General features: G+C 41.5%; 2 protein-coding genes across 6 annotated transcripts in view; both read right to left on the reverse strand.

The window, feature by feature from the left end:
* CHPT1 (choline phosphotransferase 1) overlaps positions 1-6040 on the reverse strand; it is a 23312-nt gene extending 17272 nt beyond the window's left edge. For both annotated transcript variants that reach the window (XM_040544931.1, XM_040544930.1), the window contains exon 1: positions 5693-6040. In XM_040544931.1, the coding sequence (XP_040400865.1) occupies positions 5693-5935 (243 nt within the window). In that variant the 5' untranslated portion in view covers positions 5936-6040. The remainder of the gene's footprint in view (positions 1-5692) is intronic.
* A 4301-nt stretch (positions 6041-10341) lies between these two features.
* MYBPC1 (myosin binding protein C1) overlaps positions 10342-15119 on the reverse strand; it is an 80972-nt gene continuing 76194 nt past the window's right edge. For 3 of the 4 annotated variants that reach the window (XM_040544943.1, XM_040544942.1, XM_040544941.1), the window contains 2 exons: positions 13425-13464; positions 10342-11088 (listed from right to left, as the gene is read on the reverse strand). In XM_040544943.1, coding sequence (XP_040400877.1) covers positions 13454-13464 — 11 coding nt within the window. In that variant the 3' untranslated portion in view covers positions 10342-11088; positions 13425-13453. The remainder of the gene's footprint in view (positions 11089-13424; positions 13465-15119) is intronic. The other variant, XM_040544944.1, reaches the window with a different exon arrangement.

A 15119-nucleotide genomic window follows, 5' to 3' on the forward strand; every position in this document is an offset into this window, starting at 1 on the left:
GGCTTTTGTCTATTTGCAAGTTATATGATGGGCATAATCACCAAGACCACTGACCCAAGCCTGCTTGCCTTAGCTCCTGCTGAGGCACACCAAACCAACCAGCCCCCAGACTCCAAAAACTACAACAATTCTCCTCAACAACCCGGAAAGAGGGGGAGAGCTTGCCTCCTCTTCCCAGTGAGGATCACCTGTACCCACTAATACCTGTAACAGGATTCCCACAGCTGTGGGGAGCGGAAGATCCCCTTAAGAGGAGGGACAGCAGCATCCGAACTGCCAGAGGGCTTAGAAACACGATCTGGAGCATTTCATCCCTGGCCTCTCAGTTCAAATTGAACCCAAGGTGGCAAGGACCAAAGACCATTTTTATCAGCTATGCGTTTAGCAGGTTAAATGGATGATGTTATTTTTATATAGTAAAACAGTTTTCCAAACACCAAAGGTACACCGAGGGCTCCAAAATTCCTAACCACCACCGATTCTCGGCCATCCACCCTCTCGATACAGCTGTAGCTGCCATCTCCTCCGCCTTCTCACACGCCTGGCCCTCCACCCAGCGATGTCCCTGGCCATCTTCCCACATTGGGCCCAAGCAGTTCGCAAATTAGAGAAGCGAGAGCATTTGAGAATGCTGACACGGCTCAAAGACCCGGCAGAAAGGTCAGAAGGCTCCCAGTAACCATCAGCTTTCCACTGATGAGGTGTTTATTATCTCTGCCCAAAGTTATATCCTGTCCAAGCAAATGCATTATTTGGCCAGAGCCAGATGCTATTCTAATAGAACTAGGGAGAGAACACAAACCCTGCTGGAAAGAAAAAAAAAAATAATAATAAAAAGCATCTCTGCTTAAATTAGAAGGGATGTCTGAAAGATTATATAGCTCGAGAATCTTGTCAAATGTAGGTCTGGTACAGGTCAGGTTGCCTGCAGAACCAGAGGCTGTCATACCGGTGTTTAAGGATGCCAAGATAATGTGCATACGGAGTTTGACAGGACCGTGCAGCATGCTTTGCCTTCAGGAGAAGGTGTAGGTTGGAGAGCAGTCCTCGCAGAGCCTCCTGCTCGTGTGACAGCACACCACGGAAGAGCATGGGGACAGCTGCAGAAGACTAGATATGCTGAGAAGATCCCTCACCACTTATTTCAAGCAAAATTCAAGCCCAGGGAGTTCAACAGCCCGAGTTTCTGCAACGTTTAAATATTTGCCCTCCCCCCCGCTTCATTACACATCATATTCAGTCATAATCTCATTTCCTCAGTCCAACGACACAGCCCTTATTTTGCTCTATCTTGAAATTAGCCATACACTATCTTAGCCATTTTTATGGAACTTCCTCCTCCTTCCCCCCAAAAACGTTTATCGTTTCCCTCACTTTTCAGCACGAAGCCCTAAGTACAACCAGACTAACAATAACAGAAGGGAAGGGGCTGTTTAAATCTGCATTACAACAAGGGGAGGAAAAAAAAAAAATCATAGTACAGCCCAAGTACATTTCATGCACCTGTGGACTCCCTGCATTCCTCCAGCACCCTCCTCTCCTCAACAAGCTCCCTCTGAAAGAGCTTCTGTCCTTCTGTGCCAGGCTTTCCCGAACCTTGCTGTCTTCTTTTATGCCAAATAGCAATTACTGCCATTCACTCCTGGAGCACTCTGTTCTTTACTCCTTGGGTGTTGGGCAGGTTCCCCACCCCAATCAGTGCTTCACGCCTTTCCTCTGCCCGGCCAAGAGCTTCTTCCCTCGCAGCCCCCAGGATCTCAGCCCCTATCAACTGCTCCACCGCACCCTTGTATCCGCCTCTTTTGTCTCTCCTGCAAAGCTCCGGTGCGCCCTTTCTATTTACAGTGCCATGCCTGTCAATACCTTCCCTCTGACAGGGGGGAAAATAAACAAAGACAACCCTGATTTCAGTTTAAAGGGTTTACTTTTTTAGAGTTTGTTGTTGATGTTTTTGTTTTGAGTGAGGTCTTAAAAGAGAGAGAAGCAGAGGCAGCACCCTGCCAACATTATTCTCCCTCCAAGCAGTAAATAGTAGGGTCAGCTGGAGTCATCTGGCTCCTCCCCTGCTTTTTGGTCTCTTTGGACATACAGCTTTCTAGCTAGCATGTTGCAGCAAGGCACTGCACCCTTTTATAAAGTCACTGTGCCATTTTTAACGCAACTCAACTCTACCAAGTCAGCCATCCCTGCCTCCTGTCCCTCCCCAGCTCTGCTCCCTGCACAAGCTCGCCAGAGCCCCTACCCCTTTTCCCATCACTCCTCAAACTGCAAGTCCATGACCTATGCTTTTCCCTGCCTGTCTCTGTTCCCGGGGACCTCCATTAAATTCTGGACAGCAGAAAGAAAAGCCTTAAACAACACAACCAAACGAGACATGATGGAACACACTAGCTGAGAGCATGTGGGACGAATCTTTATCACTGGATGAAATTCCCTCCGATCACTTTTGGCCACTCTTTGCTTAGATCCTGCTATAACTGCTAGAGGATTTTTTAATAGATGTAAATTGAATACAAAGTAATAGTTAACTGTTAGTATGAAAATGCTATGCTAACATTCTAGCTCCCCATAATATTATAGAGACCTGTGGCTGAGCTCTAAGGTTTACTGAAGCTGGGTCCCTCAATGAGCAACCATGAGAGGGGCAGGAGCAGAGATTTCTTTCTCTTTTTAAAAAAAGATAGAGGGAAAATTATCTTCAGCCAGTTTTCTTCCCGGTATTGATGCAAGGAAAAAAACATGTCAGTTTTCCTCAGAATGGGAAGGGGTACTAGGGTTTCACATGCAAAATCTAATGAAGTAACTGCAGCTACTTCAGAGAAGTCAGCTTGCTGTAGAGCATTTTTCTTGGCAAAACAAACTGTTCACTAACAAAGGGTGGCATAAATGGAAATCCTCATATAAGATGTGCTCCTTTTACACTCTAATGCAGGAAACACACCCTGTTCTTACCTTAAGTCAGCAAAACTTTTAATTCTTAAATATTCTATGGTTAGTATCCAAAAAAAAGAAAGGAAGAAAGAAAAAAGAGCCTGCAATCACAGTAAGGAAGATATATCAACTCTCTACAGAACACGAAAATGTCCCCTCCACCCACCACAGCAAGTGTAGCATATGTTATTTCTATAGGTTGTTGTCCTGCCCTCAGTTACACGGACTGAGTAGGAAACTGGGACTAACGCTATAAAAATCTACAGGCGTGGATTTTAGTTCCAGCAGCGCTTGAGGGGTGTAGCCTGCTAATGACTCAGGCAGAGATAAGAAGGCTTATGTTGAAGTGTGCATTTATAGAAGACAGCGATACAACCCATGCTGCTTCTAGACAGGACGACATTACTAAAGCAGAGAATATTTATAAAGCCAGAACATGTTGTGTTTATTCAGTAACTTTCAGTAGCTATTGATGCTGATGGAGATGGCTGGAGGAAATAACTGCCACACAGTAAGAGGACAAGGGAGCGTTGTACGGTTTTAGACATTAATTGCATTGTGTTTGGCAGGGAAAGAATTATTAAATCGTGGAAATTCACTAAAATAGGACATAATAGAAACTGAAAGTATAAACAGGCTCAAAACAAAGAATTCAGAAGGCAAAATCATGGAGGGGTAGGTGCCTGTGGGGAAATAGATCCATCTGTTGCTGTTCTAACAAGTATCTGAGTAGAACACATTGCTGGGAAACTCCTAAATTGCTGTCTTTTGGCAGCTGGAAGGGCACACCACAGGAAAGAGCTCTGTTTGCAGCATGAGCTAGGTGGGACTCCGGTCTGACCAGGCTTGAGGATGCTTTTATTCGTAAGACTTACTTTCGTGGCTTACCAACTACCAGTCTTATTTGTTTCGGATGCCTTGTACAGACATCAAGACTTCAGTGCTTTCGAAGCAGGACTTTTAAAAATGGCTCAATTAAGACTCATTATGGTAGAAAACACAACCACACAAAACAACTCTTAAAAAAAAAAAAACCACAAGCCAACCAAAGAAAAAACCTGCTTGCTACTTCTTTCTATCCAGTGCTCCTACATTTCCACCAAGAGAACATGACACATCCTTATTAATCCGCTGCATCAGGTAATCAAGATTTGTTCATGAATGGAGCAAGTGGCTTGCCAGCGCAGTGAGGTTATGTAGAAATGCTCTATCCTATTAGTTCAGTCTGTGATTTGGTCATCTTTGACATGATGACCACCTTCCCCCTAGCCCTTGCAGCCCACACATTCAAATTAAAAGTACAAAGTAGGTATTACAATAGCACATACAACACCTATTAGCATTGCAACGGTTTTAGCTTTTTTAAAAAGCCATCCAGACATCTGACATCTTAGGTGGGAGAAAAGCTGAATCATTCAACAAGCAGGAGAGAGATGATGATGACCAAGGGGTGCAGCAAAAAAAAAAAACTCAGTGCCTGCTCACAGCGTGGAGGCAACAGAACTTTTGTCCTCACTCTACGAATAAAACAATAGGAGAAGAAGTCTGGTTTTATTCTACATATTTATAATTGATATACTGATATCTAAACAGAGAAATTTAGACTGTAGGTTCTTATAAAATGCAGCCTCTGCAATTAAAAAAAGAAAAATGCAAAAGTTCCTAAAACTCAACCTAAGCTTTCCTGGAAGAAGTAATTCTTCTTGTCTGCAAGGCAATCTTTTTTATTTTAGTATGAGTCCTCAAAGCAAAAATAATTTGAACAACAACAACAAAAAAAAAAGCTAAAATGAACATCATGGCACATAGCTGGCACAGGATTGATATCTACATCACAAAAGCAAGCTCCAGGTAACTGTTCTACAAGTATTTTAAGTTTGAAAGTGCCATTAGAAGACGACAACCTGTGGTTTCCAGCCATTCACTCAACTCCATCCTCCTTTCTCCTTATTGTGTGTAATGTCAGAGTGCATCTACCTGCTGATGTGCATAAGAGAAGCAATTAGGGTCAGACCAAAGCAAAGTTAGCTTTGACCCAGATCAGTTTCTCAATATGACTACCACAAATACCTCTTCTAGCACAAAGGGAAAAGGAATTAGGGGCAAAGAAGGATGCTCCTGTCAACAAGAATACTCACCTAAGTATGTATAAGTTATTAAAAAAAAAGAAAACAAACCACAAACCAACTACCATCTCTGCCATTAAGATTTAAGCCCTTGAGAACAATATAACAGCCACCCTTCGAAGACACAAAGACCCTACACAAAATAATCTTCCCCTGATATTTCCCACCAGTAACTACCATGAAAATTTTGCACTGGGAAACTGAACAGGCTGGAGCAGGGGGCTACCAGCCTTACGGCTCTTTCCCAGCGAGCCGCCTGAGCAGAGGCACACTCGTGGGATGCAAGGTGGGACATGGTGCCTGCTGGTGCCATGGCAGGGCCAGTTAAGGCCCTGGTCCCCTCCGCTCGGTGATGGGCACCAAGGGGAGAGGCTCCCACCAAGCCCAACTCGCCCCTTCGTGGGACTCCCTAGCCATCTGGACACCAAGTGTTGCCCGCTGCTAACCCGAACCCCGCACTGCTCTCCGCACACCCACGCGTTGCCACCTCCCCGGCTTCTCGCGGGGAACCCGCCCCGCTGCCACCCGGCCCGGAGCCACGCTCCTTGACGGGGCCGCCCCGGGGCACCCGTGCCGAGCCCAGGGGGCGGCCCCGGGCAGGGGGCAAGGGGCAGGGGCAGGCCGCCGTGCGGTACCTGCTCGGTGGCGCTGGGGCAGGAGGCGACGAGCGGCAGCGCCGTGAGGCAGTTGAGCAGGAGGCCGCCGAGGGTGATGGCGTTGGGGGCCAGCCACAGCGGGAGCTGCTCCACCAGCCAGGCCCAGTAGGGCTGCAGCCAGGGCTCCAGCAGCGAGCGGCCGGCCGCGCTGTAGCGGTGCTGCTCCATGCGCTTCAGCTGCGCCGGGCTGAGGGGCGCGGACAGACCCCAGGGCGCGGCCATATCGGCGCCTCCGGCTCCAGCTCTGCTCCGCACCGCCCGGCCAGGGGACGGCCCGGGGACGGCTCTGGGGTCAGGCCGCCGCCGCCGCTCGGGGCGGGGCCGAGGCGGCGGCGGGAGGCGGAAGGGGCCGACGCCCCGCAGCCGCCCCGCCTGAGGGGGCCTCGCCAGGCCCTTGGTGTCTTTGCCCTTTTCCTCCTCCTCTGTCTTCCCACTGTCGGTTCTCTCGCCCCAGGGCGAGGCTCGCTCCCCCGCGGCGCTCAGCTCACGGCCGCCCCGTTTCACGTTTCAGGGCAGGTGGCCCTAGGCCGCTGCGGCTCCTCCGACCCCGGTTCGGGAGCTCTCGGCCGTCGAGGTCTCAGAGCCCCGCGTGCCTCCCGCCCGCCGCCATTTTCTAGTCCCCTGGGCACGGTGCCGGGGCCTGGGCGTCGGCCTCCCGCCCCGGGGTGGGTTGAATCCCCTCCCCCCTGGTGATTTTTCTGCTAAATTCTGTGTTTATCGCATTTTCTGATCCCCGCATTTGCTGCAGCCTCTGGGAGGTAATCAGCGTTGTGCCTGGGGAGCGGCAGTCAGTTATGGAGCATCCAAACACCATATTGCACAGGGCTTCTTTTACCTCCTTGACATGCTTAGAGAAGGCGCTTCAGAGCGGCTACGCCTTGTGAGAAAGCATGGTGCTTAAAGTTGGTCACGTGAGCAATTTTAGAAATATCCGTGAGTCGCTGCGGAGGTATAACTTCTTCAAATGTGGCCAAGAGAAGATGAGCACCGTATACCTGCGTGAAAGATGAAGCAAACAGTATAAAATGCAACCTGTAGTGAGGATTATATACCCGAATGGCATCTCCTTAGAATCAGGTGGAGTCACTTTCTAAATTATTCCATTGTGTGACAAAGGCTGGAGCTTTCTGGCCAGACAACTGTTTCCTGGACAGAGCAGTTTCCTGTTATTGCGAATAAACTGATTCCCTTTGTCTGGTGGAGTTAATATGTTTATGAGTAGGTTTCTCTACTGCAAGGGTCAAGAATGTTTGACATGCGCAAAAGGGGGGTTGCAAAATCTCTTGACGCAGTAGGTGTGTCCCAAATTCAGTAAATACTGTAAAATATGGTGACTGGGATCAGGGGCCAAAACAGAGAAGAGAAGAACCACCAGGAGATGAAGGGGTAATACATAATGTAATAAAGATTCAATGACAGCCAAGTAGAGAAAGGCAAAATGGAAACACGACATTGAAAACCAGCCAGATCTCCAGTGAATTGGAATCACTGGGTTTGAACAAAGGTGAAACTGCTGCTTGCAATTCCTTTTGCGTTACTTTTGTCAAGGAACTTAAAGGTATTGGTATTTATGGAGAGATTGCTCAAGCTGTTTGTGATGCCAAGAGGAAAAGAAGAAAAAAATATTGTTTGTCAGAGTTGTAACCAAACCACCACTGCATCCATTTTTGTTATTTTAAGCTTCAGTAATAAATGCAAAAAGAAGAGGGAAAAAAAAACGAAAAAACAAAAAAAAACAAGGAAATTAATAAAGAACAACATATATTTCCTATTGAATTTATCGTTGAGCCTGGGGAAGGCTTTTTTTGTTTATTTTCAAAGGTTTTCAGCGACAATGCACAGAACAAGAGAACACAGAACTTAAACTCCAGCGTGCTTAGACTTCGAGCACTTCCTCAATATTCAGGATACACTTTAGTTTCTAAATGCTGTCTGCTTCAGCAAAGCTGCAGCTTTACTTGTCAATCAGAAAAGCAAGCCATGAAAACAGAGTGACAGTAAGTATACTGTGCTTAAAATAGAATGCCTTTTGCTCCAGAATCTCTAAATGCCAGAAACGACATTCATAAAATAAGTCTCCCTTAACAATGCTCTGTAAATGTAGCAATGTTATACTTTTCTTCCACCCCAAAAGAAATACAGGAAGCTTAGAGAAACACTTTTTTTTTTAAAGGAATATTAAAAAAATAAATAAATCTGACTCTCAGTGAAGACCTCCTTATGAACAGAATATCCTGACTCAAGCATTCTTTAAATGATTTGCTTGTTTTTCTCTTCCATTTTCTTTAGTTGTGACGTTATTCTCAGTGAGGAAAAACTGGACTGACACTAGCCATGAGTTTTCAGTGTTAATGGGTGACTACAGTGCCTGTATCAAGCTCCACACACAGCTGTTTAAGAAAAGATGCTTATTTATGCAGCATTAACATTTATAAGCCAAATGCCCTTTCATGAGCAAGAAGAACAAGCCAAGAGAAGTAAATAAGCCAAAAATATTGTATTCTGTCTTCTTTAAAAATAAATAAAACTTTTTAAATTAACTTTGATTCTTCTTTTTCTGTGTATGTATACACACGTATATGTGTTTGGGTCTGCCTACTCATACCAGATAACTTTCCTTGACCTATTTCAGTCAAACTGAACACCAAAGTAAAGTTTTCAAAAGTACTAAATTCCTATGCAGTTTGTGAAAGTGAGTGGAAAAGAGAATCCATATAAATTGTGCTACTGAAGGAGAGCTGAACTCTAACCTCAACACTAACAGTCATTTGGCAAGAGTACATATCAAACAGGTGGTGTGAATAATGAGAGTACTTGAAGACTAAACTAGCTTCACATATTGAACATCAGAGAATACAACCATAAGCTATAAAATCGTTTTACTAGTTTCGCTTCTCCTGGAGCTCTAACATCTTGCTGTTACTTTATATCACGTGACCAAGTTTTATTTGCTGTCCTCTATTACTTCACCGATCTCCTGGCAATTCCACGTGAGCTTACTTTGGAGAAATTTCTTCTTGGGAGAATTGGGCCATGTCTTCTACGGCATGATATTTTGCTGCTGCTTCCATTCTCTCAGGTTGTTTTGCCTGTAGTTTTTATCTTTGCTGTGTCTTCATTCTCCCAAGGTGATATTAATTATAGATTTCAAAATTAAGCTTTATATTAACTCTGTGGTTTTGGTCACTTCATCTATTGAACACCATCCCTGGAGAATTCCATCAGGCAACTCATCGTAAATCAAAACTCTATCTTTTGTTATTCCCTAATGAAGGTTCTGCAACCTGTTTTAGACTTACTAGAATTTCCTTTCCTAGCCCATCCAAGACTATCGTTCCTCTCAAAGTCATGTTCAATTAATTTTTAATCCAGAGGCTTGGCTGGTCAGTGCTTTTAGTGAAATCATGAATTTATAACATACTAATACCCGCTCATCTGAACTCCAGCTACAGCCCAATAGCCAGTGTTTAGTATTGGCGTGTGCATCTCAAGCCTGATGTGCAGCCACTGGTAAGTGCAACTCGGAAGGAATTAAGGGCATCTGAATATAATGGTTGCTGTTCACACGGTGAAAAGTAGCTTAGTTCAGCTTGTCTGCTAACACTGCTGGCATCTGGTACAAATTAGAGTGGCTAATTCCATCAGCAGCGCCTACAGACGCTGAGATTCGTGCTGGCCACCAGGTTATTATGTGTGGTATATTAAGACAGATGGGGCAGATTAATAAGCTTGAAGCTGGCTATGCATATCCTCCTTAGCTTAGTGAAAAGCACAGACTCAAAATAACTGTAGTTTTGGTGCTAACCATGATATATCCCATCAGACTCGTGTTATTTTAAATCTGGGGTGTGCTTAAAGCTGCATGACGTATTCAAACTGACCCTCTCCCACAACCTCTTAGGCATCAAAACAGATGAAGGAAGACCCAATTCGCTTGTGAGACACAGAATAAAGAGAAATTAATAATCGTTTATGGAATTTTCTTCTTAGTAGTGATGTTGTTTTCTTTCATGTGTAGGTGTGAATAGAAAACAAAAATGGTTTTTGCAGGGGCAGATTGAAATGCAGACTGGGAGGTGTCCAGGATCACTGGGAATGGAGAACTGCTTCCTTGCACAGAAAGAAGCATAGAGGAAATTAACAGGAAGGAGAGAAGGAAGAAAAAGGATATCAGAATGAGTGAGATTTACAGGAAAAAAGAAAAAAAGTGAGAAAAGGTATTCAGATTCCCAAAGTGAAAGAAATGTTAATTCTAATGCAAAAACACTTTTTCAGCAGTGGTAGTTCATAGTAACAAATTCATTTATTATTGCATAATTACTAACTGCTAGATGTTTGCTTGGAAATGTACTGACATCAAAAGATACTACTGGTACTACTGTTTTTAGTAGACTCTTGCTTTTATAAAGCATAATTGAGGATCAATCACTAGTCAGTAATCAAAAAAACTATCTATATGGCTGGAGTGAGAACAGGTACATAAGTGATAGGATGATAGGGAAGTGTCCCACTCTGTGTGGTGGGCTCAATTTCTTGCTTTATGGTACATGTAAATTAAATAAGAAATACAGTAAGAAATAAGAAATACAGAGACAAAAAAAAAAGCAAACAAGGAAACAACAACTTGATAGATCTTAAACACTTCATATTTATTGTACATTAAATAAAACAATTTCAGCTCAGTTGAGAGACTGATGGGCCGGATTTAGAAAATCAAAACTTCTAAAGGAAGGTATGTTCAGCTTAAGTGATCATTAAGTACATATGTATTAATTATATTATAGTAAAACTGTATTTTGTTAAACAATTCTCAAGTGAATAAGATACATTATCCAAGAGGTATGTATTCCAAAGGTCTTATTGCACAGCTACTGGCTAGTCCATGTACTTTCAGTCTGACAAAGGTATGTTTTGTACCACCAAGTACCAACTCTGACCGCTTCCTCATGTTTATTATTACACAGCTTCTCCTCTTTCCTCATTAAAAAAAAAAAAAAGCACAAACACAATATCAAACAGAAAACAAAGCTGAACATTACAAAGTGTGTGTTGTCTTCAGTTCATCTCATTTCAACCCCAAAGCAATCCATGCGTATTCTTTCTTTTCAGTAAGAACAGGTAGGGAAAACAAAACAATAAATGAGAAAGATGGGAAAAAAAAAGAAGAAGAAAAAATCTGCAGCCACACATTTGTTCTGTCATTGCAAGAATTAAAATGCTGTAATTTGGCTACCAGTTTCCAGGGTGGCGGCAGGAAGCACTGTGGTTGGACTCTCACTTCCCCTCAGTTTTGTCTCCCTGTACTTCACGCATATATGAATCGATGATATGCGGAGGCACTCCATCCATTAATAGTCTGAAGAATGAAAGTCCACCTACAAACAAGGGACAAGACAATTTTTCAGGTTGAAGATCCCTGGAGAAATAAATAGGTTTGTACCATTAATTTCTGGCTTAAGTGGCAAAGATTTAATCAGTCCCTATTGTATACCTCTCATTTTAAGATGGGATAAAATTCATCCCTGTTCAAAAGTCTGGCACAAGAATTAGCCATTATTTAATCTCTGTATTACACAGAACTTTCCTGTCCTCTTGCACAGGGTGAATTTAATTTCGGCTAAGTCTCTGCTCACCACACAATAGCTTCACTGCAAGCGACCTTCCTGGATTTCCATTAGGCTGGGTGGAGCGCAGTTGGAGATGGAAGTCAGCACAGAAGGAACAATGGAGAAAACACCTGATACCAAACAGTTGCGGGATACATGCAGAGACATTCAAATTCTTCTAGGGTTGGGTCTTATAATGGTTTATAAGTATTTAGCAAAATATTTACCACCTTGCTTGAAAGTAACAGCTGGAATGACACATGTAAATATATATATGGAAAAAAAATAGGATTTTAGACAGAGGTGCCTAAATTTAGACTGCAGAGAGAATTGGCAGAAGTCAAAATTTTCATTTCCAGCAGAAGTATGAAGAATGATTTTGGATTCACTTGTGAATGAAAAACAGATGACATGAAATTAGCTTGCCTCTCTGAAAGCTCTGCTTACTGCTGGGGCTGCCCTGCTCTCCAGCCAAGCTGTACGTTGTGCTGAAGCATATGGTGTCTGCATAGGGGAGCTTTCTCAGAGCTTGGAGCTGGTGATGGTTGATCTCAAAGCTGTGGGAGCTGAAGATTTGCTCCATGTTTGTGTCATCATTAACTGCAGCAGTGAATGCATGCTCACAAGACCCTCTTTGTTTCCTCTAGCCCTGCCCAAACTTTGTTTCCTGTCTTTAAAAAGAAACTCAAAAAAAATGTACTTTGCAGTTTTGTGGTGGTCAGCATCAATATTCACTGAAAAGTCAATTCAGAAGAAACACCCCCAGCCTTTTAGGTCCATAAGCTTAATTACTGTGGCTTAGCCACTGTGAGTAAAAAGCTGAACCAAACCTATTTTAAATCGCTGCGCTAAAACAGAAACCTAGGCTTATAAGAAATCTAGTAGAAGTACTCAATGATTTGTTTGATGTTCTGGAAAAATGGACAAGGCAAAAGATTTTTTTAAGTAGGTTTAATAGTTTTATGACTCCAAAACAAAATATTCCTTTCACTGCCCAGAAAAAATGTGCACATAGTGTCTAACACACCTGCTAGGGCACCCCAGATCCCGCTGATGTAGAATTAGTAATTTAATACAAAGAATCCAAATTAGAACTGAAATTTCATGCCATTTGAAAACAAACAAACAACAACAAAAAAAAAAACGTTACAGAAACCTGTAGCAGAAACTAAATACATGGTATTTCTGTAAATTTCATTGAAATCAAATGACATGTGGCAGAAACAATGGGAAAAAAAGATAAATATTTTGCTAAAAATAATAGAGGCTCTCCTTTCTCAAGAGGAAGGGTGGCATTTGTGGTAAGAGAGCAACATACCATTGATATTTATTCCTTGTATAATTCTGCATAGATATTCTGTTCTACAAGCTGCAAAATCACCCACTGATAACTGTACTTACCTTCTCAGCCTTTTCTGGAACACGGATATAATTTTAAAGCAAAAGCACATTGTCAGGATGAAGACATCACTGTCTGTGAATGCTTCAGCTAAATGCAACTGAGCTGATACTTACATACAGCATTTATCCTGAGTGCTGATTTTAGGTATTTATAACCTTTATTGACACAAGGATTAACCAATTAAGGTGCTATTAGTTACTAGTGATTATGAGACTGTACTGTCTCATTTAACAGTTGCATTGTTGCAAAACTCCCGAACTTAGATAGATGCACAATGCAGACAAAAAGATGCATGCTTTTTAGCATTCTTTTCAACTCATGTAGTGCAAATTGTGATATGAATCATTCATTTTTAAATTGAATTAAATGTTGAATAAATATTTCATTTATGTAGAGGTATATTCCTATATGAAAATAACTGTCTGTAAATGCAAAATGCGTTTTATTCATGCTAACTTGTGCTTGTGTTAAATTCCATTGAAACATGCACTGGTAGAAAGTAGTGGGAGGTACTACTAACCGGGATTACTGTAAGCAATTATTATACAAATCTGACTTTGCATGCATTAAAACTATCATGCTACTCATTTCAAAAAACATTTTCATTAAGTGACGTAATGAAAATCATGCCATACTAGGCAAGACTTTGTATGACGTGTAAACAGACATAAGCTTCATATGCAAGTACCATATGAAAGCTTACCTTAGATGACAATATACATTCAAAAATCCTTACTGTGTAACTAAGGGAGAGAGAGAAAGAGAAGTAACAATTTAATCTCAAACACAAAAGTAGAGAGAAAATGTTGAGTGAAATTATGCTTACGATTATGCCAAGATGATGTTTTAATCCTTAGTCATGTAAAATAATGTGGGAATTGAAACACATGGAGAGTAAAAGGTAGGGATCCAGTTCCACTTCAAAATTATCATTAATATGTAAAAGCTATATTAATATGTACAAGTAACTGTAAATCCTGTAATTAGTCTACAGTATAGATGGTAACCAAATTATGCAAATGACATTTATTATAATAGTTTCCAAATGTAGCTTCAGAGAAGCTAACACATATATATATAGTATTTTCCACCAGGGGAAAAAGAAGCACACACATAACACTGAAACATATATATATATGTTGAAACTCTGTAAGGCAAAATAATCAAGTACAGACTAATTACATACCTGTGTACTAAAGTATGTACTTTGTCACATATCCACATTTGCATTACTTAAAACATGCCATTTACTCTATAGAAGTCTTTACCTTTAATTAAACATTTTGACTTTATAATACGTATATATATGTGTATATATAAAAGCACTCAACTTTATACCTATTGTAGCCATTTAAAAAAAATACCTTACTACTTCAAATATTGCAAGAACATTATCTAGCCTAATTTCTTAGCATATTTTAGTTTTGAAATAGTAAATTTGGATGTATAAAATACTGGAGACTACTTTCTGGGCATTTCTACAATTTTAAAACTGCTCTGCTAATATTCTGGATTTGGGCAAGGTTGCAAGCAAAAAAAAAAATTCTATTGAAACGACCAAATTCTCTGCCATTGTAATCCCAATGAACCCAAATTTAAAATAAACTGTAAAGGCAATGAAATAAAAATATATGTTTTTAAGTATAAAATTTCCACTGATTTCAATTGGATCAGGATTTTTTCCCTAGATCCTGTAGTTTAAGTTCAGGCATAGATTATCATTCAGAGCACTAATTTGTAACCAAAACCAAATCTGTAATAAAGAATGCCTTTTAAGCACAGCAAATGACTTTATGATACTTCTGATATTTCAGTAATTCTGCAAACTAACCAAGATCTGGTTTTTGAGGTGCAAAATTCTGCCTCTTGGAAAGGTCTAAGTGTTCTGGTCAGTGGTAATCACAGTCATTAAATAATTCTTCATACGTACAAGTAGTTCTATGCCCAGTGGCATAGCAGAAGCATGGCTAAAATTTTTGTAACTCTGTTGTTAAATTCCTATATCCTTGATTAATTTGGCCTTCTTTGCTCATGTGACATAAACATTGTATGCCATGAGACGCCAGCTAGTTTATTCTAAAAAAAAAGCAAATAAATACACACTTTGCATGCAGAAAATGCGTTTGAATGTGAAAAGAGAGGAAGGGAATGAGATGGAATGTCCAGAGGAGTATGCTTATTATAAACCTGGTTATTCCCCGCCAAGAAGAATGGTTCTCCTGGGTTAATTACTCCTTGATATATCACTGCAGAATTAGAATATTTATAGTGGTATTTATTTGCATTTGAAATTCTTCCAAGTTGACTTTAACACCATATTTCTTAATATTTCTCATACAGCATCTTAGCTATAATCAACCTATCAGTGATCACCAACCTTGATTTCACTCTTAAGATA

Source organism: Cygnus olor, chromosome 1 (genome assembly GCF_009769625.2).
Source record: "Cygnus olor isolate bCygOlo1 chromosome 1, bCygOlo1.pri.v2, whole genome shotgun sequence".
Lineage (NCBI taxonomy): Eukaryota > Metazoa > Chordata > Aves > Anseriformes > Anatidae > Cygnus > Cygnus olor.